Below are 26,754 nucleotides of genomic sequence, written 5' to 3'. Positions count from 1 at the left end.
TATCAAATGGGTTCAACTATTTAAGAAAAGTAAAATTTCAAGATGATTCAAGGCGTGCCTAGACCACGAAATGCGGTAGAATCCAAAAAAAATAACTTTTTACCCACTTTCTGACCTATAAATCCACCTGAGACGCATGAATCCGTGATGATCACTATGAAATGGTTCTTCACGATTTTAATGGATTTAACTACTTCAGAAAAGTGAAGTTTCAAGATAATTCAGGGCATGTCTGGACCATACAATACGGTAGAAACCAAAAAATGCACTTTTTACACAATTTCTGACCTTTAAACCCATCTGAGACCCATGAATTCTTGATGATCACTATAAAATAAAGCTTGACGTCTCTAATGGGTTCAACTACTTAAGAAAAGTAAAATTTCAAGATGATTAAAGGCCTGCCTGGACCACGAACGGTGGTAAAATCCAACTGCAGTATAACATTTGCGTTGGTTTTTTAACATTTAACAAGGCATTTATTTATGAAGCGTCATAAGCCTAGTAAATCTAGAAGACATTGCTAAACATTTTTGATTTTACTAAGTTGTCTGGTCAATTTATACATCAGGTGCACCAAGCCGTCCAATAAAACCAAACAGTTTTTGGGATAATACATTATTTGCTTGTAAAAAATTATAAAATATAAAATTAAATAAATAAGTGATATTATAGAGGTTTTAAAAGTACTGGGAACCATACCTGTTTTAAAAATTAATTTTAATATATGAGTTAATGAATTAATGATATAGGCATGAAAACCTTTTATAAACCTTGAATTTATTTTATAAATTCCACGGGTAGAGTTTTTTTAGAGAAAATATAATATGCTATACTATATACTTTATTCTGACAGGCTTACCTTGAAAATACTAAAAATTATTAGATTTTTTATAGGCTCAAGAATAATAATTCGTACATTTGTAAAATACTTATTGTAAACGTTGCATATTCAACGTTAGCCACAGCCAGAAGAAATCCAATTAATGTAATACCTGATTTTGCATACATTATTTTATCTATTATTATCTACAATACTAATGGCAAGTATATAAACTTATTAAAAGTAGTGAAAATTTTATTTGAACTACTTAAGAAAATTTGCACTACTTAAGAACCATTACGTCAGTTTTTTTTTGATGAAATTTTCTTAAAATTTTCCCTTTTTTTACTCTACAAAATACTGATGTTTACATTCCAAAATCATAAATCATGTTAATAACATAAAAAATATTTGAAGCTTAAAAAATTCTAGACTTAACAACGTTGCCAATATGCTTGCAATTTTCGATTACTTTCGTTCTTACCGAAAACCCCTTATTAATAATCCTAGTACGTCAACATCAGTTTTTTTCTCCATCAGTTAATTAACGGCATTAATTTATTCCAGGTTGTCCAGAAACAGCGTTCATCTACGCAATCACCAGCGCAGCAGTAACTCACTCGATAGCTCGCGCATGCTCAGAAGGCTCAATAGAAACTTGCTACTGCGACAAACACTATAGACGCCCCCAAGTGTTTAGCAATAGCAACACTGGGGCAGTAGCGGGAGCAAGAGATTTCGAATGGGGGGGTTGCTCTGACAACATCAGATTCGGGATGGAGTATGGTAGAGCGTTCGTCGATACGGGAGAAAGGGGCAAAAGTCTACGGGAAAAGATGAATCTGCATAACAACGAGGCCGGGCGATACGTAAGTTCACATTGGTATTAAATAGTTCATTGGTTCACGATTTTTTGTTTAAGAACCACTAGTTTTTTTTGCTGGTATTCAAATATCAAAGCAGGTCTCATACTAGAAAAGTTTTCCTGTATATTGCTCGATTTCGTTTGGAATACTATATGCTATGAGAAGTCGAGATAGTCCTACACTCGTATTTATATTTTGTCGACTGTAGCAAAGCTTTTGATAACGTAATATGAAAAAAGCTCTGATCTAGTTGCTGTCCCAGACCATCTAGTCTATCTAATACGAGAACGGTAATACATCATACAATTAGAATTATGTAAAACTATAGCGAATTTATTATAAGAAAGGTATTCTGAAACTCCCGAGGAAATTTGAAAATGCTCTTTACGGCCCAAACCTAATTATTATTAAACCAAAATTATGATCATTAATAGAGAACATAACAATTACCCTGAAACTTGGACTGTTGAACATTATGAAGTTTTCAACAGTTTCATATTTCTTGGAGCCCTAATAGAAAATACCGGCGGATGTTGTGGGGAAATTTAATGGCATATGCAGCTTGACATAAATTATGACGGGATCTGGATACTACTAAATAAACTAAAATCAATCTAGTAAGTACCTTGGACTGTTCAAACTTGTTTTACATCTTTCTATCGTGCAATTTTTCCTTCATTTGCTTCAGCATTGAAAATTGAACATTCGGAGCCTGAAATGTTTTTTCTTTGTCTCTTTCTCTCTCTCTCTTGATAAAATTCCAAACGTTCACGTGCATCGGAATGTTCATTTCTCGCACAGTATAAGGGAAAAATGTCCTCTCCCAGCTTTTACTCGATATGTTAAAGATTTACTTACCATATAAGACGTTACCATTTTCTCTTTTTTGCGTACGTGCCTACGACCGTAATTATGCTATACATGCAAAATCATTGCAAAATACCCACCGTGGTAGCCGGTTCGAAAAAACATTTTATGGCCCCGTTCAGTTCGGTTTTGTTTTCGATTAACGATTATTGCCCCAGCAGAAAACTGTTACTATTGAATAAAGCAAAGGTACGTGTTCTGGTGCATAGAAGGATCGTTACCGATCTTTGATCTTGTTTTTCTTGCTAACTGGGAAGAATCTAATATTAATTGGTCGTCTTCGGTGACCACACGGAGATTAATGTCAGGCTTTTATAGAGAAACGGAGACGTTACTGGTTTTGGTTCACTTGTGAACGCTCGGATGAAGCTTTTCGTTTGGAAATACGCATTTGTTATTAAGATAACTTTGGCAACGTTGATAATGTGATCAATAACAAATTTTGATTTTATTCGTGAATATTTGACCCGAGTCATAGAATTTTCATAGAGTGATTTACTTAACTTTTCCAAATTGTTTGTCTATATTTTGCTTTTCATGCCTTTATTTTATCTTCTTGTTCTCTATTTTTCAATACGTTTTGTCTGCTTAATTCCAAGGCACATTAGCCTGAACTCATCACTCTTCTTTTTGTAAATTATAAGTAAATAACTTTACTCTAGGTAAAAATGCTAAGAAAAAAAGTTGATTCTTGATAATTGAGATTCCGTGAGGTTTTTCACTAAATGCTACTAAAATTAATATCAGTTATTAAGATTTTTCTAACAGAACACCGTAAACTATATAACATTTGTAAATTATTTAATAACACTACTACAAAGCTTCAAAGAAATGTGTCTCTTGATAATTAGGAACGTTTGAAATCTTTTTTAACTGCCATTAGGGAAATCAACAAAATCCTGGTAGAAAAACTATAATTATTTACATTTTTATTACAGGAGAGCCTGGACTATATAATATCACTTCTCCTCTTGTAAACTATTGAAAAAATTAACTCCAATGCTTCAAAAAAGTGTTAATAATTGGGATTGCTTGAAATTTCTTTTAACTGCGATCAAGGAAATTATTGAAATTCTAAAAGAAATAGAGAAGAATTCGAAAACAAAAATACTCTTCTTAATTCTTTATTATTCTCTTCCTTTTTGCGTTTCTTATTCCCTTTATTTCTTTTTCAAATTTTCTTCCTTTTTTACTAAAACCTTTTCCATATTCCTTTGATTACCTCTATCTCTTTTTATATTCCACTTCCTTACTTTTCTGTTTTTTTTTCTATTTTGTAATCTTCTTTTTCTTCTAGTATTCAATACGAAACAAGTAACTTAGTAGAATTTAACGTTTAAAGTGTATGTAGAATGACAGATACATTTCATATTAAATAATTATTTGCATCGATTTCTGGAAGTTTAATTTGTAAAGTTAAACTAGTGGAGCATTAACTATACTAATCTGTTTTTTCCCTTTATTCTCTCTTCTTCATTATCTTCTTTTATACCTATTATAATGCTTATCGTATTATTCAAATTTCGATAATTATGGGTGTATTAGCAACATTGTCATAAGTTAATAAATACTTTTTTCCAATTAAATAGTACACTAGATGAAAAAATTATGTACAACATTCCTTGACTTAAAACAGGCCTTCGATTGTATGTCTATAATTTTAATCCCAACAGCCAAAACCCAATATAGTCTTATTTACCTGACCATTATCAGTATGTTTCGTGTCCAAACAAAAATCCAAGTAACTAATGAGTATGTTTCCTATGAACGATATAGGTCAAAGTAATAATACTTTATTTTCCATTAGTAATCTGACTACAATCTTATTTCCAACATCTATAAATTAGATTATACAATACTAATTGTACAATACTGCTTCCTGCAAATGAAAGTATTGACATTCTGAGGGAATGTAATGGAGGTATACGACTGCTTGCTTCAGTCACTGGATCTCTCACTGAGACCTTTAATGATTCATGATGATGATTATTAACCAATTAAATTTTTAGGTATCTAAATGCATTATATTTTTTCGAGAAGTTTTCCTTACTATTTTTATTTGCATCTTTCATATGATTTCTATGTTGAGGATCCTCAGCTCATGCTTCGGAAGCTTTTGGGAGTTCATGCACGTTGCATTTGAAAGAATTCTGGCTTGGTTTAAGTCACAATGCTTTTATTGCGAATAATGATTAAGCTATTGCGGAGGGTTGTTGGGTGGGGTCAGAAATAAAACAGAAACCTGTTTACCTAAATGTCGACGTGTCGACTTATATTAAGTCATCCTCAGGACACTGAAATGGATTCAAAAAATTACAGAGATAAAACAAAGTAATTTCAAGTACATAAAAAACACTATTAAAATAAATGTTCTTTAAGTTACAAAAATTAAAACAACAAAAAACAAAAACCACGACACAGTTAAAATTACATTCAGGTACAATCCGTTAAAAATTTTTTTTATAAAAAAAAACAGTATAAAATTAATTTTTTTTTTATATACATTACACCTCTTACCTAAGTCTAGGTTTCTTAAGTTATAATTAAAACACATTTATAATAGGAGCGTAGAATTATTTTTAAGATGGGTTAAATTGTAGGTGTTATTGTGGGCAAACTAGAATCAACAATAAGCCAAGAAACAAATGTTTTTATTCTTCCGAGCGTTTATTTATTTAATTTTTATGATTCAATGTTATGTTGATAAGTTAAGGATTAGTAGATAAGGAAGATGTATGTATCTATACGTTCAAAACCAGAAACTTAATTTGTTAATACACTGTGTGATCTAAATTTGGGACATACACTCTTTGACAAAAATAAATTTTATGTTTTAGTTTTATCTTTTTGGTAGTAAATTAATTAAATTATAGTAACTTGGATTTAGGTCATCGGTGTCTTGTTTTTTATTAATGCTTTCTTCATACTTTTTTATATTAACCATTTCTAGTAAAATTCTTTTCTTATAATTTGATTCTTTGCCAATGATCCGAGTGCTGTTAAAATCAAATTGGTGTTGTTGATTGAAGGAGTGTTCTGCTAGAGCAGTCTTCCCAGATGCTGCGTAGTTCGTTGGTTTTACGCTTCTTTCGTGTTCGCTAACTCTGGTTTTTAAGTACCTGCCCGTTTGACCCACATACAGACCTTGACAATCAGAAAAGGGTATTTTATAAACCACGCCACTTTGTAACTCATTTGGTGTTTTATCTTTGAGTTTTGAGAAGTATTTGTTGATGGTATTTTCATTTTTGAACACTATTCTGACTTCATCATCAGAAACAACTCCTGATAGCCTTTCAGACAAACCTTTGACATAAGGAACTTTTGCAAATTTATGGTTTTGGTTTTCGACATTTAGGTAAACAGAATTCTGTTTTATTTCTGACCCCACCCAACAACCCTCCGCAATATTGAAGATATTGGGTCACAAACACGAAATTGAAAATAATGATTAAGGTTATCTAGATATACCCTTAATTCTTATTATCATATTTAATACACTTGCAATAAAAATGACCTATTTATTCACTACAGTAGAATTTCAGGAATTCAGAGATCGACGGATGGAATCTATGGAATTTTTAACAGACTACTTGACTTTTATTTATTTTTTCAATACATGATATATAAACACCATAGGTTTTTCTGTGGAAAGAAATATTGAAAGGACTGTGGCAGGAAAAAAAGATTTGGATATTCGATGAATACATTTATGGTAAATAAAGAAAACTCCTTACAGATCACGATGAAACTTAAATGTCGGATAGGATAATTGTTATTCAATAGCAGAATAATGATAATTTTCAATGGTGCGAGTATGGTATGCACAATACCTCAGAAATCTATGTAAATAGAGAGATCATATAACTGAACAGTATTTCCAAATATGCTATGATTTACAATGTGTTTATATGGTATGCAAAGATACTGAAAATGATACTTAAATTTCACATAAAATTTACTGGATTTGCGAAACTTATAATACAATATTTACTTGCATTTAAGTAAAGTTTTTTTAGTACACACTAGTTTTGTAATCTGACTAGATAATACTGCAGTAATGTTTGGTCTTAGGTCTATAGAATATAGTTAGGTCTATAGATTGTATGCTTTATGCCAATAAGTCAATATTAAACTTCAAGACTAGGAAAAAACTTGCCGAAACTTTTGTTATGTCAATTATCCAATATTGTCTGATAGTTTTCTTTCCGTGCTTGGACCAGCAGACACAATATCGGTTACAACGTGTGCAAAATACCTGCTGTAGACTTATCTTTGACCTAGGAAAATTTGATCATGTGTCCCAAGGCATGTATGATTTTTGTACTGTACAAGTTTTTGTACTGCACCCTAGTATATCGCCTTTATAAGTCCGATATATTTATTTGAGAAATTTATACCTAGAAATCATGTACATGCTCGAATTATTAGGCAAAACACTCTGACTATGCCCCATCACTCAATGGCTCTCTTTGAACGATCATTCACTTACAACGCAGTCAAATTTGTGGACGTCTTTAGGCCTGATTTTAGCAATTGCCCTGTACGTTTTTAAAAAACATTTCAAGAATCTGTTTCTACAGGTATCATTTAGGTAAATCAAAAGATTTTCTTATTTCTGTTAAATGAATATTGTTTTATTTTCTACTGACTTATGTTTGTTTATTTTGTTTTTTTTTGTGTAATTTAAGAAGGTTAAGAGTTTAAGAGTAGCTTTTAGCTAATCTTCGCCTTCAAAACTATGTATTTGCTAAATAAAGGCGCTTTATTATTGGTATTATTATTATAGAAATCCAAGGCTTTAAGTCGTTTGATAGTATTAAACATTTGCTATTTAGTAATATCATTGACGAAAATGCTGCAAAGAAGTGAAGAAGTATGGCTGCCCTGAGGGACTCCAGATAACACTTACAGAATAAAAAGACCTTGATAAATGGAAATTACATTCTCTATTAAAATACCAGTATGGTAAGGAAAGCGCTGACCATAGGAAATACATTATGCTATCGTTTCCATACCGGTATACAATATATAACCTCATTTTAATAGTTGCATGGCAACGTTTATGTCAAATATTTATTAATGAATGACAGGAAATCATTAATGAATACGAGTATAGAAACATCATTCGAGGTTGCTAAAATGTCTACAATTTTTAATACATTTTATGTTAAGAATAAAATTAGTAATTTTGGAGCATTAGTAGTAGAACATATATTTCTTGACAAGGAATTAAAAATACGAACAATAAAAGGCAATTCATCAAAATAGAGCAAACGGACGACATATGAAAGAAAATTAAGACCAATATTAATATACCGGTACGCCAATAGCAAATACATGTATTCGCCATTTCTGTTTCCATACCGGTATGCTATATATATATATAAATATATAACCTCGCTTTGATAATTGCATGATAATGTTGACGTCGAATATTTATAAATGAATTTCTGTTTGACAACAAATCATTGATAAACATGAGTATAAATTATGTAATGTAACATTGCCAATACGTCTACAATTTTTTATATATTTTATGCTACTAATAAAATGCCTCCTATTTAAAAGACCGTGGCCAATAAGTGAAACTGTTTGGGGCTGTAACTAAAAGAATAAGTGTTAAATTAGGTGTTCTTCAAGGATAAGTTGAATTGTACAGAATGAAATTTTGACTTTAGCATCTTTGTGTGATAATATTTGTTTAAAACTTAACGTACAATAATTCCATAAGAAAAAAAATCCAATTTGATACATTTTTGAGATTAATTGGTACTATTTGAGTAAAGTTGGGAAACATAGGGGTAACTTTTATTATTCGTCTTCAAATTCAGCTTAGAAAACGTAGTCATGAGAGGCTACAGATTGTTGGGTTTTTTAAAAAGAACTTGTTCGCTTATAAATGATAATAAAGCAATAAAATATCTTCACAACATTCTAATCCGTAGCATCTTAGAGTATATTTCTATTATATGATCTTCTTTTTACAATTATTGTTATATTAATATTTTAGAAAATGTGCAACAAATATTTGTGAAATATCTATTACTTAAATTTAAATTTCTATATGTAAATATATATCAGCAAATATTTTCTGATAGAACTATGAAAAACTATAATTCTAACTTAGAATTTCTGTTTGACAATAAATCATTGATGAATACGAGTATACAAAGATAATGTAATTTGGCCATACTATTATAATATAATTAGTAAATTTGTAGGATAAGTAGCACAAATTTTTAGGGTAGGAATTGAAAATCCTATCAAAGAAAGGAGGCTAATCAATATAGATTAAACTTAAAAATAATATGAGAAATATAATTTTATTTACGGCAAAAATAGTCATAATATCTATAGAAATAATTACAAACTTCAATAAGTTTAGACGTATCCGTAATTTTGGAAATTTTATCAGAGACCACTTAATTTTTGTTCAAACAATTTCTGTTCTTCTCCGTCTTTTATTTATCTTCATAATCTTCGTACTCTTTTTCTATTTCTGCTTCTTCTAATTCTTTTAATCATATGGGTCAGCATAATTAATATACTTGTTCTTCTTTTGCTAATTCTTGCCCTGTTTAATTTTCACCTTCTTAAAACTTTATTTTTTACTATGACTGATCGTATTTTTTGATTCAACTTTCTTGTCTCTTCTCTAAGCTTCTCTCTGATTGCTTCCTCCTTTGCTTGTTGTTCTATTTTTCTATATTGACCCTTTTTTGTTTTACGTCTTTCTATTCTCCGTCTTGTTTATCATCAATGTCGTTGCTTTTTTCACCTTTCTCTTAATTTCACCTAATCGTGAATTTTAATCGGTGTTTCCACATACATTTTTTAAATTTCTTCTTTCATGTTTTCTCACAGTTTCTTCATAGATCCAATTTCCAATAAGAAGTCATTGGTTGTCATACTTCCTTCAAAGGATTCAAAGCAAAGTCTAAATCTGTGTTCTTGCTAGCCATGATAATGATGACTTTTGAAATCAATGATATCTACCAAGAAAACCAACAGTGAAATGTTATTAAAGGTATTTTCCACGTACTCATAAAGACTATCATTACGAAAGAGATTTGTCCCCTTCTGACGTAGATGGCAACGACAAGGAAACGCATGTTCTTTTTGTCACATTACGAACGTAACACGGTGTTTTCGCAGCGGGTGAACGGAGCGACATTTGTACGCGGCGGGAGGTATGTCGCGCTCAAATCTTACGGCGCATTTACGGATTACGTACGTCGCATATTAATTTCCTCCAATGTAACAGGACTACAAGGTTCCTTTTTTTTTCCGGTCCTTTTCGACAGGCTCGGGGCGTGGTTTGAGCTTTGCTAAATAGCCTTCATGGTAAAGATATTAATTATCTTTAATGAGCTCAAACTGCGAAAGAAGATTGTTGGTTCAAATTGATCAAGAAGAGTCATTTTCTTGGATGTCTCAAAGGCCTTCGATACAGTGACAATATTGCACTACGTTACGTTAGATTATATAAAAATTTCGTTTTTTACGATGAATTGGGAATGGAGAAAAACAACACTAAGGCGTATAGTTTCGCATAGATTAAACGAACAAATAAATGCGGCATGTCGTACTTTCATTAAATCTTATTCCAGGCTCATCTCGCTTTGGCTCGTATCAAAAAGTACATGCCGATGGCCGTAAGCCAACCCTAATTTGCCGCTTAATTATTTTCTTACGAGTTCTTATGCAAGCGCGAGTGCCCGACCGTGGAGAGAGATTTACACGGCCCATTTCGAGAACACTAATTCGCTTTTATTTTTCATCTCCGGTTTGTTTTTGCTTAATATCGGCTTGGGAATTAAATTAACAGTAGATCTACGTGAACAATTTCCAATTAAAATCATGATTTGCATAAGAGAGAAGAGCCAACTAACATTTATGCAGATGATTCTTACTAAACATAGTCCAAAATATATGTGCTACTATATCTGCATCCATTTTTGAGAATCACGGTTTGAGTGTGTGATGACATTTATGTGAATGATACCTTGATAATTCTTACTAGGTATGAGCAAGAAGAAGGGCAGATTTCTTCAGGTGAGGCTTTGTACTTGGTATTACTTGACATTAAGTGAGATTCAGTTATTCGAACGTGGCAAGCTAACTAGGCAAAGTGATTCCTAGGTGGTTCCTTAACTTATTCCTTAGGTGGTATTAGGCTGTATCTGCAGGATACCCCAGGATGAGATGAGGGATGAGAGTAGTGTAGATCAAGAAAAATTATTATTCATAATTAAAATCATGGTTTGCATAAGAGAGAAGAGCCAACTAACATGTATACTGATAATGCCTTGTTAATTCTTGCTAAAGATTTCCAAGGATTTTTTTTATTATGAGATAAAAAGGTTGAGAGAGATGATTTATTAGTAAGAGAAAGAGGTTGGATGAGCTCGAAATCCAAGGCAGATTAACAGACCGTGAAAAATAAAATAAACTCTTGAATTCATTAATCTTTTCTTCTTTTTTGCATAGATTTTTCCCCTCCTTGTTTCTTCTTATTTTCGTTTTTCAAATTTTAGTTCCTTCACCTGTTTTACTGGAAGCTTTTCCATATTCTTTTGATTCTTTCTTTCTCTATTTATATTTAGTGTATTTCAGCTGAAACGATTCAATATTGTGCTTATTTTATTTCAAATGACATTACTCAAATCATAAATTGCTGTTTGGAAATTGGGTATTTTCTAGACATATAGAAGTGTGCTTTGATAATACCTCTGTCCAAGGCTGACTACTTCATAAATAACGAAAAAATTTTTAAAATATAATATTATATATACAAAATTTTTTGCTGTGTTTTTTTATTATATTTTCTGTATTTTAGGTTAAATAGAGTAGCCTATGGCTAGACTTTATCTATGTAGCCTTGCTTGGTCCTAATAAAGTCATTTATTATTATTATTATTATTATTATTAAATTCTAATTTTTTACTCTTTTTTATAATGTTTTTCTTCTAATATATTAGATAATAAGTAATGGATTAGAAGTTAATAATTAAAAGTATGTTTAACGACTAGTCACAAACACATTTCCATATTAAATAAATATTTTGCATCAGCTTCTAGAAGGCTGCATTTAAGCCGAGCATATACTATAAAAATCTCTTGTTTTCCCTTTTTAACTTGTTTTTCTTCTGTATTATAATGATTATCATACTAATGATATAACTAATTATATTATTCATCACTAATTATAAATTTTTTTGCATTACAGTTTCTACTAGATAAAAAAATGACAACAAATAAAGATTAAGTCCAATATTAATATACCGCTATGATAATGAAAGCGCTGACCATAGGAAAAACAGGCATTGGGCACTTTCGCTTCCATATCGGTATATTAACATTATAATGCAATGAACTTTGTAATGCGGAAAAAGGGTTATAATAACGTATGATAATATTGTCAATATGCCCTTAAATATATAACCTGATTTTAATAGTGACATGACGTTATTTACGTCGAATATTTATAAATGAATTTCTGCTTGACTGCAAATCATTGATGAATTTGAATATAAAAACTTCATGCAAAGTTGGGAATATGTTTTAAATTCCTAGGCTAGGAATCAAAAATCCTAATGAGGAAAGAAAATTAATGAAAATAGACTAAAAGAAGAACGGTATGAGAACTACATGATTTGGATTAAAAAGAAAAGATAATTAACATTGATGCTGATGATATTGTTAATTCTTGCTAGTCCTGGTACTTGGATTTTACCCTTGTAGAAATCCAGAGATTTCTTTTTATTATAGGAACAGTAGGGATGAGAGACAGAAAGTAAATGAGCTAGAAAAATTCAAGGATCTTTAAGTTTTATTATTAATTCTCTTCTTCTCATTTCTCAATCTACTCCCTTTCATTTATTGCTCTCATCTACTTTCTTAATTTTTTTTAGCTGGTCAATATATATATTTCTACTTCCTTCTACTAAATGTTTAGTTTCCTTCTTAATCATTTTTAGTCAATAATGCGTTAAATCTGTCAACTACGACCTTGAAAGTATTTTTATTTGTTCTCTTATTAGATGCAAAGAAAAGAAAAATGGCTCTAAACAATTATGTGAACCATAAAATTCTTTTTTTCTTTTGCCTTCTTATTGTTTTTTCTATGGTTGCCTATTTTCTATCTTCTTTGACTATATAGGAATCAATCTCTCTTCACCTTATCTCTCACTAGTGTCTTGTTTTGTCAATTCTTTGCTCTTAGAAGAGTATAGTCGTCTCTTTTTTTCCGTCAATGGCCTCCATGTCTAAAAAACTCTCATAATCCTGTTTATTTATTTATTTATTGTTTTGCAATATTTATAAATTTAATTACTACTATTATTTCTATTTAAGATTGAACTTTAATCTATTAACAGCTCCACCTTACATCCATTCGAACATCTTGAGATATATGTAGTTAATTGTTTTGTGTTCTTTTTTCTTGACTTCATTGCAGTGTTTATCAAATAATAGTTTCCTGTCTAGTGTTACTCCTGGGTATTTATCTTCTTCTTCTATTAGTGTATTTTCTATTCTAATATTAGTGTTTTTTTTGAAATTAAATGTGAGTTATTTCTCGTGACCTCAGTTTATAAGTATGCCTAATATTTGCTTTTGTTGTTACATACCTTATCAATGTTTTGCTTTTCTCTTCTATAATAAATTAATGAGATGTTTGAAACGATTGTCTCACAGCTATTGCCCAAATTCATTTTCCAACATAGATGGTTATAACAAAATAGAAAAAAAAATTAAAAGCTCTAGAGAATAGAAGGATCTATGCATTTATTGTATTAATTATGATGTTACAGTTACTATTATTAACGAGGACGATTTACAATATATCTAAGTGTATCTGCAGTTTTTCGTTTGGATCGAATCTTGCTAATTTTATCTATTGTGACCTTTTGGGAAGGTTTAGAAATTGTGTTGAGTGTTAATTTTTTTATTTCAAGTTTCATAACCAATTTTTCAAAATAATTAATTTTATTTAACTCGATTTTAATTGTATAAAATTGGTTCAATGATTTTTAATTTAATGGTTTAATTTGTTTTTTTTATGTATCGTTTGGAGTCCTGAGGATGAACGAGAGATAGAGAAACTTCGACAAAATATATAATTGATCGCCTAAAGTAGTTTTTTTATGCATACCCGAAAAAAGCAAAAATTAAGCAAACTTTAAAATTAAAGTTTACAAATTGGTCCTATATCATGATTGAGTTTCTACCTCCGTTTGAGGCAGTACACTTGCGAATATTTTGATTATAATTGGATTCTGTTTATTAGTACTTCTCGCCAAATCGTATCGTAAGCTTTTTCCATGTCTAGGGCTGCCATAGATCTATGTTTTAAGTTATTACCTGTCTTAATATGATTTACTACTCTGGCTAACTGTAGTTGTGCTGCGAAGGCGTATATTTGAATTATTTGTTATTTATCTGAAGGATTTAACTTAAAATCGATATTAGAGCTATCATTATTATTTTTGCTCTTTTGTACTGGTTTGCGAAGTAACCTAATCTATAATGGGCATTAAATATGTGTCTAAGTTGTACTATTGCTCTTCTGGGTAACTTTTCAAGTTCTTTGGCCTCTTATGTTGTTATAACTTTTGTATAATATTGATCTCTTGTATCGTTTGTGTATTAGATTGATATAATTAAATGCAGAGAGGAGAAGAATGGCTCTAAAAGATTATTTTAACCTGTTGGCCTCGAATTGTTCTTTGCTCATATTGGAATCGCTTTAAATCTGATCTCGCTCTGGTTTCTTGCTTTGTCAATTGTTTCCTATCCCCAGGGGGAAGTATGTTCTTCTCTTTCTTCTTCGTCAATGCCTAAAGAACTTCCATAATCCTGGTACCATTTGACTAAAACCGTATCAAAATGGCTCAAATACTTACGGTGGTACCGAACGATATTAATACGTTAAAAATGTGACGTAAATCCGTGGCGTGTAAAGTGTGTGTTGTGTGTGGTCCGAAAACGGGCAGTACATTAAAATGCATATTAACTCGTTCAGAGCGACCATTACTAATAAAGTGACATTCGCCGGGGGCCACGGGCTCGGACGGCCGACCTCTTATTAAACTATCTCCCATCCAACAGATGTGTTTATTATTCTCCGATGAGATATTTATATTCCGATCTTTTTTAAGCTTTCGTACTTTGGAAATTTAATTTTCTGAAGCCGAAAATTGGTTGTGTTTTTTATGCGTTGACAAAAGGCTCTTGCTCATGAATACTCGTTGCTTGTATAAATCCATTTGTTTATCTTCGTTTTTTTTCTTCACCTTCTCATTCGTCATTATCTTTCTCCTTGCCTTTACCTTTATTTTCATTTTTTATATTATTTTTTAGATATTTATACTTAGGATTCTTCTTTTCTATTTATTTATTTCTATATATCAACTAATATTGTCTCTAAGTAATGTAGGAGCTGACACTCTACTATACAAAATTTTTTAAATTGTTAAGAAATATCTTCTTAGATGACCTGCTGTAATACAGGCCGTATTCAGCAAATCAAGTATTTGGATCTTCATAATTATCTAAACTATTAAGCTCATATCGTCAGAACTGCTTAACAAATTTGAGGCTGTTAATTAATATAAATTTCATGATATGGAGACTAGATTTGATAACGCACAAAGACATAGTAAAGGTTTTTTAAGGAATTTATAACCGTAAATTTTTGCGTACGTTTTCTAATGAATCCAAGCATCTAAAAGGCCCTAACAACATCATTAAACTGGAAGTTTTTACACAGTGCAATATCACGATCTCTGATAACCGAGACTCTTTTAAGACTGTTTTGATTAATCTTGTAATTGAATTCTAAATAACGTCTAGTGCGAGAAAAGCTTATTGTTTTACATTATTCAGATTATATTATATTTTTTCACAGTTTTGAATTTCAACAATGCATATTTTCAGATTATCTGTAAAAGGCAAGTAATTGCAGCAAGCAAAACATTCATTAATATCATTAATAAAGACATAGAAAAGAAGTGGTCCAAGGTGTGAGCCCTTAAGGAACACCAGATGGAACCCAAATTACCATAGACAGAAAATTGCCAATTAGAACAATAAGCTTTTTATCAGATAAGTAGCACCTGAACCAAGATAATAAAGTTCCATCAATCCCAAAGAGTTTACAGCATGTTGTGTGGTACTCTATCAAACGCTTTGGAGAATTCGGTGTATATTGTATCCACCTGAAAACCCTTGTCCAAAGCATCCAACGTAAAGTCCGTGTGAGTAAAGGTTTAACTCTGTAAATCTACAAGGACTAAATGCAAATTGTTGTTGCTAAAATATGGATTGAACAGTGGGAATAGAAAGTTGCACACCAAATTTTCAAAAACCTTGGGGACTGCACTAACAGTATTTAAATTGGACGATAATTATTAATAGAGGCTCTATCATCTGGCTTAAAGATAAATTAATGTTTTTTGAATATTTCAGAAAATAATTGATTTTAAGTTTGGCTATGTTATAAGTTAAAAAGTAAAATAAATATTTTTAGATGCTTTGCCTTTCTTTATGTCTTCATATCAGCATTTGGCTTTGTTTTCTTCTTATTTTCTTTTATCTTCTTTTCCTTGTTTTGTCCTTCCCTTCTCGTTAATGATTTTTTTGAATACCTAAATTAATATTTTTAAGATTTAGATAAGGGACAAAATGACTGTGTTTTTCAACTTGAAAAATAAATAAATAGTTGAGTAAAAAGCTGTAAAAAGTCAAAGGGATATCAAAGAATTAATTAATCAATTGCTTTAAAGAAGAACATAAATTACAAAATTTATAATTGTTCAAGAACTAAAAAAAATCAAATTTTGTTTTAATGACAATGAGAATTTTTTTTCTTACAGACATTTAAAAAAGTTGGCAAATACTATAACTAAAAAAGAATAAAAGCTACAAATGAGACCTAATTTGCAAAAGATTTTCTTTTCAATTTTAAACAATATAATATAAATTTAAGCAAAAACAATAAGAATAATATAAAGTTTAGAAAAAAAAATAAGAAAAACATTAAAGTTATAAAAATAAAAACTTATATAGCTGCTTATACAAACATAAAAAATGAAAAATAGCAAAACATCCAATCAAAATTTAAAAAATATATCTTTCAATGAAATAAATGTTTATTCCAGGCAGTAAAAATTTCTATATCAATCATAGAAATTTTTTTAAATTCTTAATCTTATTCTTACCTCTTTTCCTTCATTCAAATTTTATTTTTCTTTTGTTTCTGATCTTCTTTCTCATTTTATGCCATTTTAATTACATATGACTTTATTTCCTGTACTTTTTTATTTCAGATACTATATTCTTAAGGATTACGAGTGTTTTAGGCAGACAAAATATTAATGAGTTCTGCTGCTTATAATCTGAAAAACTTGCTTAATAATTTTGAAAAACAATTATAGTTGCTCTGAAATTTTAATTGTCTACATTGTCAAAGGCTTTTAAGAAATCGTTAAATATTGATTCCTTCTCGATCTTGTCTTCTTCTTTTTCTTTTATTAATTTTTTTTTAAACTTTTGTGTTCTTTATCTTTATCTTCTACTACTTGTTCTTCTGCTTCTCTTTTCTCTTCCTCATTTCCATTGACTTTTTCATTTATTTCTTATAAGAGACTGCTTCAATCTTCTGTTCATTAATATTAAATATCACTCTACATTCATATACTTACGAAAATATTAAATTTCTATTACTCGATAAAGATATCCAATTGATTTCTTCATTTTTCCTCTTACAACTTTTATCATTTCTCCTTCTTCTTCTATACGTTGTTACAACCTAACACACTAATTACATCTCTTAAAGCAAACAAGAAACAAACATAGTTTTCGTGTTGCTGTCTTTGTTCTTCTTCTTAGTCTTCGTGTTCTGGTTCTAATCATACTGTGTCCTTATTTTTTTATCCTTGGTTCAGTTATTCTAGACTTTTTTCTAATAACTATTTCTCTTCTTCTACATTTATTTTGTTTCTCTCTTTTTTGTGTTTGGTCCGATTCGATGTTGCTTTTCTTGCTTTTCCTCGTTATATTCTTGTTTTCTGTCTCATTACCCCGCTTTTATTGACTGTTCTTATAATTATAATTTTTTTATTTTTCATCTTCTTATTATCTGTTACTGTCTTGGAATTTTAAATGACACTCCACACGCTTATTGCTTCTTAATTCTGTTCTCTATCACTCTCTTTATTTCAATAATCGTCATCATCATCATCATTATCATTACTTCTTCTCCATACTCTTCTTTCTATTCTGTTTGTATTGTAAAACTAATTGCTCTGAACACAAAATTAGATAAATAATTTATGAAGAATGTTTGAAACTCTTCAAACCTGAGATTCTCCTCCTTGTCTCTTTTTTTGGAAACATTCATCTTGCAACGACTTGATATTGAACAGAGGCAATGATGAATATCTCTTTCCTCGTTATAAGATGAAATGTTGCTGTTCTCTTCATCTTTGCCTTCTTTTTCCTCTTCTTCTTCTACTGTTTTTTTTCCTCTTCTGTCACTTTTCCTTGTCATTCAAAGTTTTTTTTAAGTTAACTTATTTTAAGTAAACCTAGACTTGGAATAAATTCAAACCGCCATATATTTAAATAATGTTTCTTGGTCTTCAGTTTCTTCCACTGCTCAACTGCTTCCATTACCCAAAAAAGGATTAATATAAGACTGATGAATGACTGTCCTTCTTTAGACATAAATTCAATTCACTGCTTCACTGCTTTTTGTTTTCTTTTTCTTCTACTATTTATTTATATTTTTGCTTATCTTTTTCGTTTACTTAGAACTCTATTTACTTACTGAGTATACAAAATAAGTTGATCTGATACTGATAAATATCATTCTCTTTTTTACGTCATAAAATAGAAACCATTTTCACTGGTTTCTTTATCTTCATCTTTTTTTATTGCTTCACCATTTCTACTGCCTTCCTTGTCTGATTCAACTTTTACTTTTTATTCTTATGTTTGTTTATTACATTCTTTTGCTCTTATATTTAAAAATATATAAGTTGTTTTTTCAAGAGCGGTTGATCTGCTTTTTTGTTTCTTAGATGTTGAAACACGAGGTATTTTTACGACTTTCTTTATACTTTCTATAGCTGTTAATGAATTAAGGATTAAAGAATGAAAAAAAGAATTTTTTTAAAATTAAATTTGAATTATTTTTAATAAATTCTCACTTACTCGAGTGCCTGGAATAGTTCTTTAAAATAATTTTTCAATAAACGACATACCTATTGTATGACCTTTTCATATTAAAAAATCTGTTGAATTTCCGCATTTTGACTTTGACAACAGACATAAAAAAACATTTTCCAATAAAAAAACCTAAACTAACTAACGCTATAGTTGCGCCAATGGATCTGCTTACTATACCTAAAAACCTCGCATACATAAAATCCTCCTTTCTTCCGCATGACCGACTTTGAATTCGATATGGCTAATGAGTGCCAAGATACCGCACCGGTATTTATCAGGATCAATTAATTCCGCGATACCAAGTGACTTACAACCGGCTAATTTTGGTTTATTAACACCGGTTAAGATAATCGCGTCTTGCCTGAGTGCTCTGCAAGACATCTCTGTTGGATACGTTCAGGAAATCAGAATTTTGGGCTCGGTCAAATTTCTTCATTCAACATGCATATCGCTAAAGCAACCACTTCTTTTTTTTTAATATACCGAATGCTTGGCTATCATAGTTATTAATATGATGGTGTAAATGCATCTTGAGTGCCAATGAAAGGAAGAATGAAGGAAGCTACTTAAGAACTTCCTAAAATATTTTTTTTTGGTTACAGCATGTCCAAACTATGATGCGTCAAGAATGTAAGTGTCACGGTATGTCTGGATCCTGTACGATGAAAACGTGCTGGATGCGCCTATCCAGCTTCAGAGTGGTAGGAGATTTGCTGAAGGATCGATATGACGGTGCCACCCACGTAACCGCTCATAATTCTGTTACTTTGAAGAATAATAAAGCGCATAGTAATAGGTATGACCAGTTCTCTTTTTATTGTTAAAGCTTTCCAGGGCTTTTTTCTGGATGTTCAGTAATATTTTTTGCTTTGTTTCAGATTGCCAAAGAACCCTAAACTGACGGGGATAATGACCAATAGCATCCATACAAAAAGGGAGAGCAAAACGAGGATGAAGTACGGTTTCAAGCTGAAGCCGTACATTTCGGAACATAAACCGCCAGAGTCTAAGGATTTGGTTTATTACGAGATGTCGCCAGGGTTTTGTGATAGGAATCCTAGGCTTGGAATCCAAGGTATGCACTTTTTACTTGTTAATATTTTAAAAGAGTTTTGAGAAAATCGTAAAAGAAAACATGATACTTTAAAAAAAATTTTTTTTTTTAATTTTGTTCAGTTCTTTGAAAAAACGCTGGAGTAAATGTCTAATAAAATTGTCCATTGAATATTTATGAAAATTTTTATTTTTAATTCTTTTAAAAAATTATTTTTTTTTTAAAACGCTGAAATAGGCTTCCAATAAAATTGTCCACAGAATATTTATAAAAAATTTTAATGTTTGAATTTTTGTTAGTCTTTCGAGTTATGAAATTTTTAGAAAAAAAACATCAATTTTTTCAAAAAATATACTCAATAGCATTCAGTTTTTTTTAAAAACCTCTGAAATAGGTGTCCAATGAAATTTTCTTCAGAACATTTATACTAATTTAAAATTTTTGGTAGTTTTTGAGTTATGAGCATTTTGTGAAAATTCTAGCAAAAAATATGATTAAAAAAAAATCAATTTCATTAAGTTTTTTGAAAAAACGCTGAAATAGGTGGCTAATGAAATTGTCCACAACAAAATTTATATAAATTTTTATGTTTGAATTTTTGGTAGTTTTTCAGTTATGAACATGTTGTAAGTTTTTTAGAAAAGAACATATTTTTTTTTAAATAAATTTTTTCCCAATTTCATTCAGTATTTTTTAAAAAAACGTTGATAGGTATCCAATGAAATCGCCCGCAGAACATTTATACACATTTTCAGTTTTGAATTTTTGGTAGTTTTTGAGTTATGAGCGTTTCAAAAAACGCCGATGGAAATTTTCAATTTTGAATTTTTGGTATCTTTTGAGTTATGAGCATTTTGTAAAATTTTTAGAAAAAAAAAACATGAATTTAGAGAATGTACTGGATGGATGAAAGTAATATAAATTAACTTAACTTTTTAAAATGTATTGTATTTTATATGTAGCTTTTTTTTCTAATTAAAGTTTATTATTACTATCATATTATTATTATTATTATTATTTAAAAAAAAAATTGAATTTCATTCAGGTGTTTTAATTAAAAAACGCTGAAATAAGGAGCGATTAAAATTATCTACAGAACATTTATATAAATTTTTAATTTTGAATTTTCGGTGTTTTTCGTGTTATGAGCATTTTCTGAAGATTTTATAAAAAAGTATAATTTTTTTCAAAAAATCTTTTTTCCCTCAAAATATTCAGTTTCCTCAAAAAACACTAAAATAGGTATTTAATGAAATTGTCCAAAGAATATTTGTGTGTACAATATCGATCTTAAATTTTCCGTAGTTTTCGAATTATATGATTTTCTTTTTGAATTTGTAGAAAAAACGTAATTTTTTCAAAAAATATTTGTTCCTCAATTTCAATCAGTTTTTCAAAGAACGCTAAAATATCGGTCCAATAAAATTGTTTACAGAATATTTAAAGAAATTTTCAATTTTGAATTGTTAAAAACGTAATTTAAAAAAAATTATCGAATTCATTCAGTTTTCATAAAACGTTAAAAAGGTATTGAATGAAATTGTCTGCGGAATATTTGTACAAATTTTAAATTTTTGGTCGATTTTCAATTGTGGGCGTTTTGTAAAATTTTTGGGAAAAAAAATCATTTTTTAAAAATTTATATTTTTTTGATGTCATTCACTTATTTTCAAGAAAGCTGAAATAATTATCCAATGAAATTGTCTACAGAACATTTATACAAATATTCAATTTTGACTTTTCGGTAGTTTTCGTGTTATGAGCGTTTTTTGAAATTTTTAGAAAAAAACATAAGAATCATTTATTTACTCTCAACACAAATGGAGATCTGAAAATTTCCTTATTTAATTACTTTTAGAGATATGCATTTAAACCCTCTATTTTTATGATAGTTTTAGTGAATTAAAAGCTATTTCAGAATTCTATTTGAAATATTTTATAATATTTTTTTAAATTTTTATCCAAATATGAAATATAAGTTATATAAAAATAACTTTCGAGGAACTTATGTTTTTTTGCTCGTTCTCAATACATTTTAAAAATCTCACAATAGGATACATAACCAAATTGAATTAAAAAGAAGTAAAAATAAAATGTGCCAAAATTCGATTTTTCAACTTTAACAGAACCAGAGATATTTTAATTTGAAAATACACCCTTTTTTTAGAAAAAACATATCTCTTTATAGAAAATTAATTCATTTGCATATTGTTTTAGTATTTTGCCCTTATTTAATAAATTGCCATCCTTTAATAAAATCTATGACCCAATTAATAAGTGCACATTCAAATCTCTTTTTTCAACACAAACAAAAATATTAAGGCTTGAAATCATATCTCAACATTAACCAGTTTATTTCCTTACAAAGATTCTTGAAAACAAATCTCTACATTAACACCTTCAATTAATTTCAGAGACGCTATTTCAATAGCTTATATATTAGTTTTTATAAAACCCACAAACTTCAGTTATGGCTCATTTAATTCTGCATAATTAATTATTCAGAGATGTTATTTTAAGAGCTTGTATCTTAGCTTCTATTAAAGTTTATTTATAGTTTATTTAACTTCGATCCACAGTAATCAAGTAAAATGGCAGTTTAGTTTTTTTTCCTACTGTATACAGGTTTTTCGATTCAATGACAAAAACTGAATACTTACTTTTAATTTGTTTTATTTATATTCTTAAACTAATATTAAATAAAAACTAAATAAATCAAAAAACAGCTTTTTGCTATTAACCCGACTAAAACTTCCGCGTCTTGAAAATAAATCTCTTCAACTACGCGTTTTATGTTATTTTCAGAGATACCTTTTCAATAGCTTATATCTCAACTTCTATAGTAGCTACAAACCTCCTTTATACCTCATTTTTTCATCAACTTATCTAATAATCAAAATATCTTGAAGAGTGTGTATCTATCTATCTATGAACTCCAAGGAGGCTGCAGCAGCGGTGTTCTGTGATCTGTCCAAGGCCTTCAACTGTGTGGATCATGTAATACTGCTGTCAAAGCTTGATTTTTACGGATTTAGGGGAGTGGCTTTGGGGTGGTTGAAGTCATACCTGTCTGGCCGCACCCAGAGGGTGGTTGCATCTGAATTTTTGTCAGGGATAGCATATCTTAAATGTGGTGTACCTCAAGGGTCAGTGTTAGGTCCTATTTTATTTTTTTATTATACGTTAATGACTTAAGCTCTGTATCACTGCATGGACTAGTGGTTCAGTTTGCCGATGATACTATAATTCTGTGGCATAACATGTCAGATTTCTCATAGTAGAGGACCTTCACAAAATTAAAGAGTGGTGCATCTGCAATCAGCTTGTATTCAATATTGATAAGACTTTTGTTCTGGGCTTTAAGTGTAATGTAGAGGGTTTTTTGTTTGATGAGCAGAGCCCACTACATGGTAGGGATTATTGTCGATTTCTCGGCCTCGTCACTGATGAGAGTTTAAGGTTTGACAACCGCGTTTTGGGCCTCGCTGCTAAACATTTTTCTGGTTGTTTTGCAGTCAGAGAGTTGGGGGGGGGGTTGTTTGCTCGTCGAATTTATTTCGCCTGAATAGACTCTCATATCCGTTATGGGTTGCGATTTTGGTGTTTGTGCTCCAAGGGACTCCTTAACATAATTTTTGCTATTCAGAAAAAAGCGTTAAGGTATCTGTGTGGTGTTGGTCTGAGAGTCTCTTGTAAACCTCTTTTTGTAGCTGAAAGAATTTTAACAGTTTTCTCACTCTTTATATTGGAAACTGCAACACTCATACATAAGTCCGTAAGTCCACCATGCTGCACCAGTCATAATACTCGTCAAGTGGGCAATTTATCTCTTCCAATCCCCACCTCCTCACTTACGAGAGACTCTCTTATATTTATTAGTCGTAAAATATTTAATCATGTTCCTTTTTGGATTAGGACTGTTACAGACCTTAAAAAGTTTAGGAGAGAACTAAAGAAATTAATCTTACCAAAAGCTTACTACAGCATTGAAGAGTATTTTAATTTTTTTTTAATTATTATTCTTGTTCTATGTTGGTTCTCACCTTTTCTTTTCTTCTTTTTTTGTTTTTTCTTTGATTGTATAAAATATGCTTCTATGTACAATCAAAATCGATTCTGTATTCTGTTTTTATCCTGTATCCTGTATAACCAAATAAATACTTGTATTATAAATTCTAGGATTAGGAAGCTTTTAGCACAAGTTTGTAAACTTAGCAAATAAAGTATATTCTATGACTTGACCAATTGATAAAAAAGGGTCTAACAATTTTTTTTTATTTCTTGTTTCAGGAACTTACGGACGTCAATGTAACGACACCTCAGAAGGTGTGGACAACTGTGCCATCATGTGTTGCGGTCGAGGTTACAAGACCCAAGAGGTGATAGTCATGGAGAGGTGTAACTGTATGTTCCATTGGTGCTGTGAGGTAAAGTGTGACATATGTAAAGTGAAAAAGAAAATTCACACTTGCGCATAATGTTATTTGTAGACTAATAATCCGTTGACCAGTATTAAAAAAAATATTAAATTGCTTCTTTAGTGTATAGTAGAAAGACTGACTCTCGAATATATTTTGTGTATATTTATTTATTGTCGATATGGTCTCTCTTTAGGACGTATCTCTAAACTTGTATAGGAATCTCTATCTCTATAAGAGACGTGTTTATGTAGAAAGTTACCTAAATATATGAATTTTCTATAAAATTATATGTTTTAGGTAGTTTAAGGGTCATTACCCAGTGATACATTAGTACTTACCTAACTTATTATTTTTTTTAATTTAATTTATTCCTGTGTATATATTGTTTTTTTTTATTTTAAATCAGCATATAGTATCTCATATCGATGTATATTTTTGTCTTGATGTCAATTTTTCGTTTAATTTTAAACAAAAATTTTGAAAAAAAAACAGAACGTGTATTAACCGCCCCAAGTGATTTTGTAAATATCATGTTATAGTGAATATTGTAGATAGCGATTTTATTTTTGTAACTGTAGTAATTTATAATTGCCCTCCTTGTCTTGTATTATACAACTTTAATTATATTGTATAAAACAATTTAATGCTATTTAATAAATCATTACGAATGTATATTTAGCCTTTCATTTATACCAGTTTACGAAACCGATTAAATGTCACTGGGTTATGGTGACGATCTGCCAAGCATCAAGGACAGTTTTAACGGTAGATCTTAAGCAAGAGGGCCCTCGCCATTTTATAGATTAAAAAAAAACATAATTGATAATCGTAAGTTAAGATTACGTGCCTTAAGTTACCAAACTAAAGTGATCTTTATCGACTGAAAACAAAATAACAAAAAATGAAAAATTTCCGATTCAATAGTATGGAATTAAGGTTTTGAGCATGAGCGCCATCCTATATAAATTCAAAAAAAGTCGTAATTGATAATTGAAAGTGGAGATGTAGAGCCTAAACTTGGAATCTACCAACAAAAAACTTAAACTAGTTTGATATTTATGGACTAAAGACAAATTAATAAAAAATATGTTGAAGGATTGTATGATGTTGACTTACCAAGCATCAAGAATAATTTAAACGGTGGGTCCTAAGCATAAGTGCCTTCATTTATAAGAGCCTTGGGTTGCCTTCTATTAACTAAAAATTTGTAAAGTTGGACTAATTTGACCTTTATGGACAGACCTCTAAGGTTGTTCGCTGGAAAAAATGATATACCTCAGTAAAAATATTAGTTTTTCTAACTGGTTATAGGATTTAACTTTAATTAATAAGAGCAATTCCTGATAAAAAAATTAATAATACAATATTTATGTCAACAGTGAATTTAAAGATTCGTTATTCGTCAAAGCAGTGATTTTTGCTTTAGAACCAATACAAAAATGCATTCTTCCTTTAACGGCCCAAAGATAAATAAATTTTAATCATAGCAGAGATTTTTTCCTTGCTCCTGATTAACATTGTGCTATTTTGATTAAATATTTTTTTCTCTAAACAATTTGGAGATAATAAAATGCTTTACCATTAGGACGAGTATTAATTATAAGCACTCTCTGTGTAGTATTCCAAATTTTTAAATTTACATGATCTCGATTCTTCCAAGGTTCTTGCAGAGAGCGACGCTTACAATGCAAACAATTATCAAAGAATTCTTAAACAAGTAGTATTTAATTTTAAAATTTGAATTTCGCGCCTTTAATTATGACGTCATACGTGTTGACAGGTATCCCGTTTTGTTAGGTTGGTATCAGTGACGTGAATTAACAAGTTCGACGTTAAGTCGGATTATGACGAGACGTAATAATTAATTTATGTTTACCTACGAATTTATGATTTTAAAATGCTATTGAAAGTAATAATTTCTGTATATGTAAGACCGCATAAAAAGGCCATTCTATAAACTTAATAAAGGAAAAAGTTATGTAAACTAAACAAATACTCAGCTACGTCGAACACAAATCACGAGCAAAATCTGTAAATATCTCTGAAAAACTACCAGGATCGGATACTGTAAAGTGGTTCAGAGTGCGATTGGGATATACTACACTTTCTCATCAACATCTATTAAGAGGAGATATAGTACCTACTTGTACCCACTGTGAAAGGCAGCTTACCATTGAGTTTCATGTCATTTACGAATGCTGCTTATATGCAGAATCGCATCAAAACTTTAAACTAACTGATAGAAAGAATGTAAAATTATATCATACTAATCAGCTATAATTCAACCTATATACTATCTTTTAAGTCAGGCCAACAAATGTTAATACATACCCGTCAAAATAGTTATTTATTTAGAACGGAGCTTATGAGCCTGGTAGTCGATGCTCTCTAGAAGTGGATTTAGACTGTATAAATCCAGCATACCTTCTGGTATTTTTCGAAGAAAGAGAACAAATTATAATATTAATAATAAAAAATTTGATGACC

General features: G+C 30.1%; 1 protein-coding gene across 1 annotated transcript in view; it reads left to right on the top strand.

Annotated features, from left to right (window-relative positions):
* Positions 1-24,691, top strand: part of LOC126743587 (protein Wnt-1) — a 59,064-nt gene extending 34,373 nt beyond the window's left edge. The window contains exons 3-6 of the mRNA XM_050450749.1: positions 1,391-1,692; positions 19,395-19,588; positions 19,671-19,867; positions 24,137-24,691. Of these exons, the coding sequence (XP_050306706.1) occupies positions 1,391-1,692; positions 19,395-19,588; positions 19,671-19,867; positions 24,137-24,324 (881 nt within the window). The 3' untranslated portion in view covers positions 24,325-24,691. The remainder of the gene's footprint in view (positions 1-1,390; positions 1,693-19,394; positions 19,589-19,670; positions 19,868-24,136) is intronic.
* The last annotated feature ends 2,063 nt before the right edge of the window (positions 24,692-26,754 follow it).

The sequence above is a fragment of the Anthonomus grandis genome, chromosome 13 (genome assembly GCF_022605725.1).
Source record: "Anthonomus grandis grandis chromosome 13, icAntGran1.3, whole genome shotgun sequence".
NCBI lineage: Eukaryota > Metazoa > Arthropoda > Insecta > Coleoptera > Curculionidae > Anthonomus > Anthonomus grandis.
This window is presented reverse-complemented; position numbering and strand designations above follow the sequence as displayed.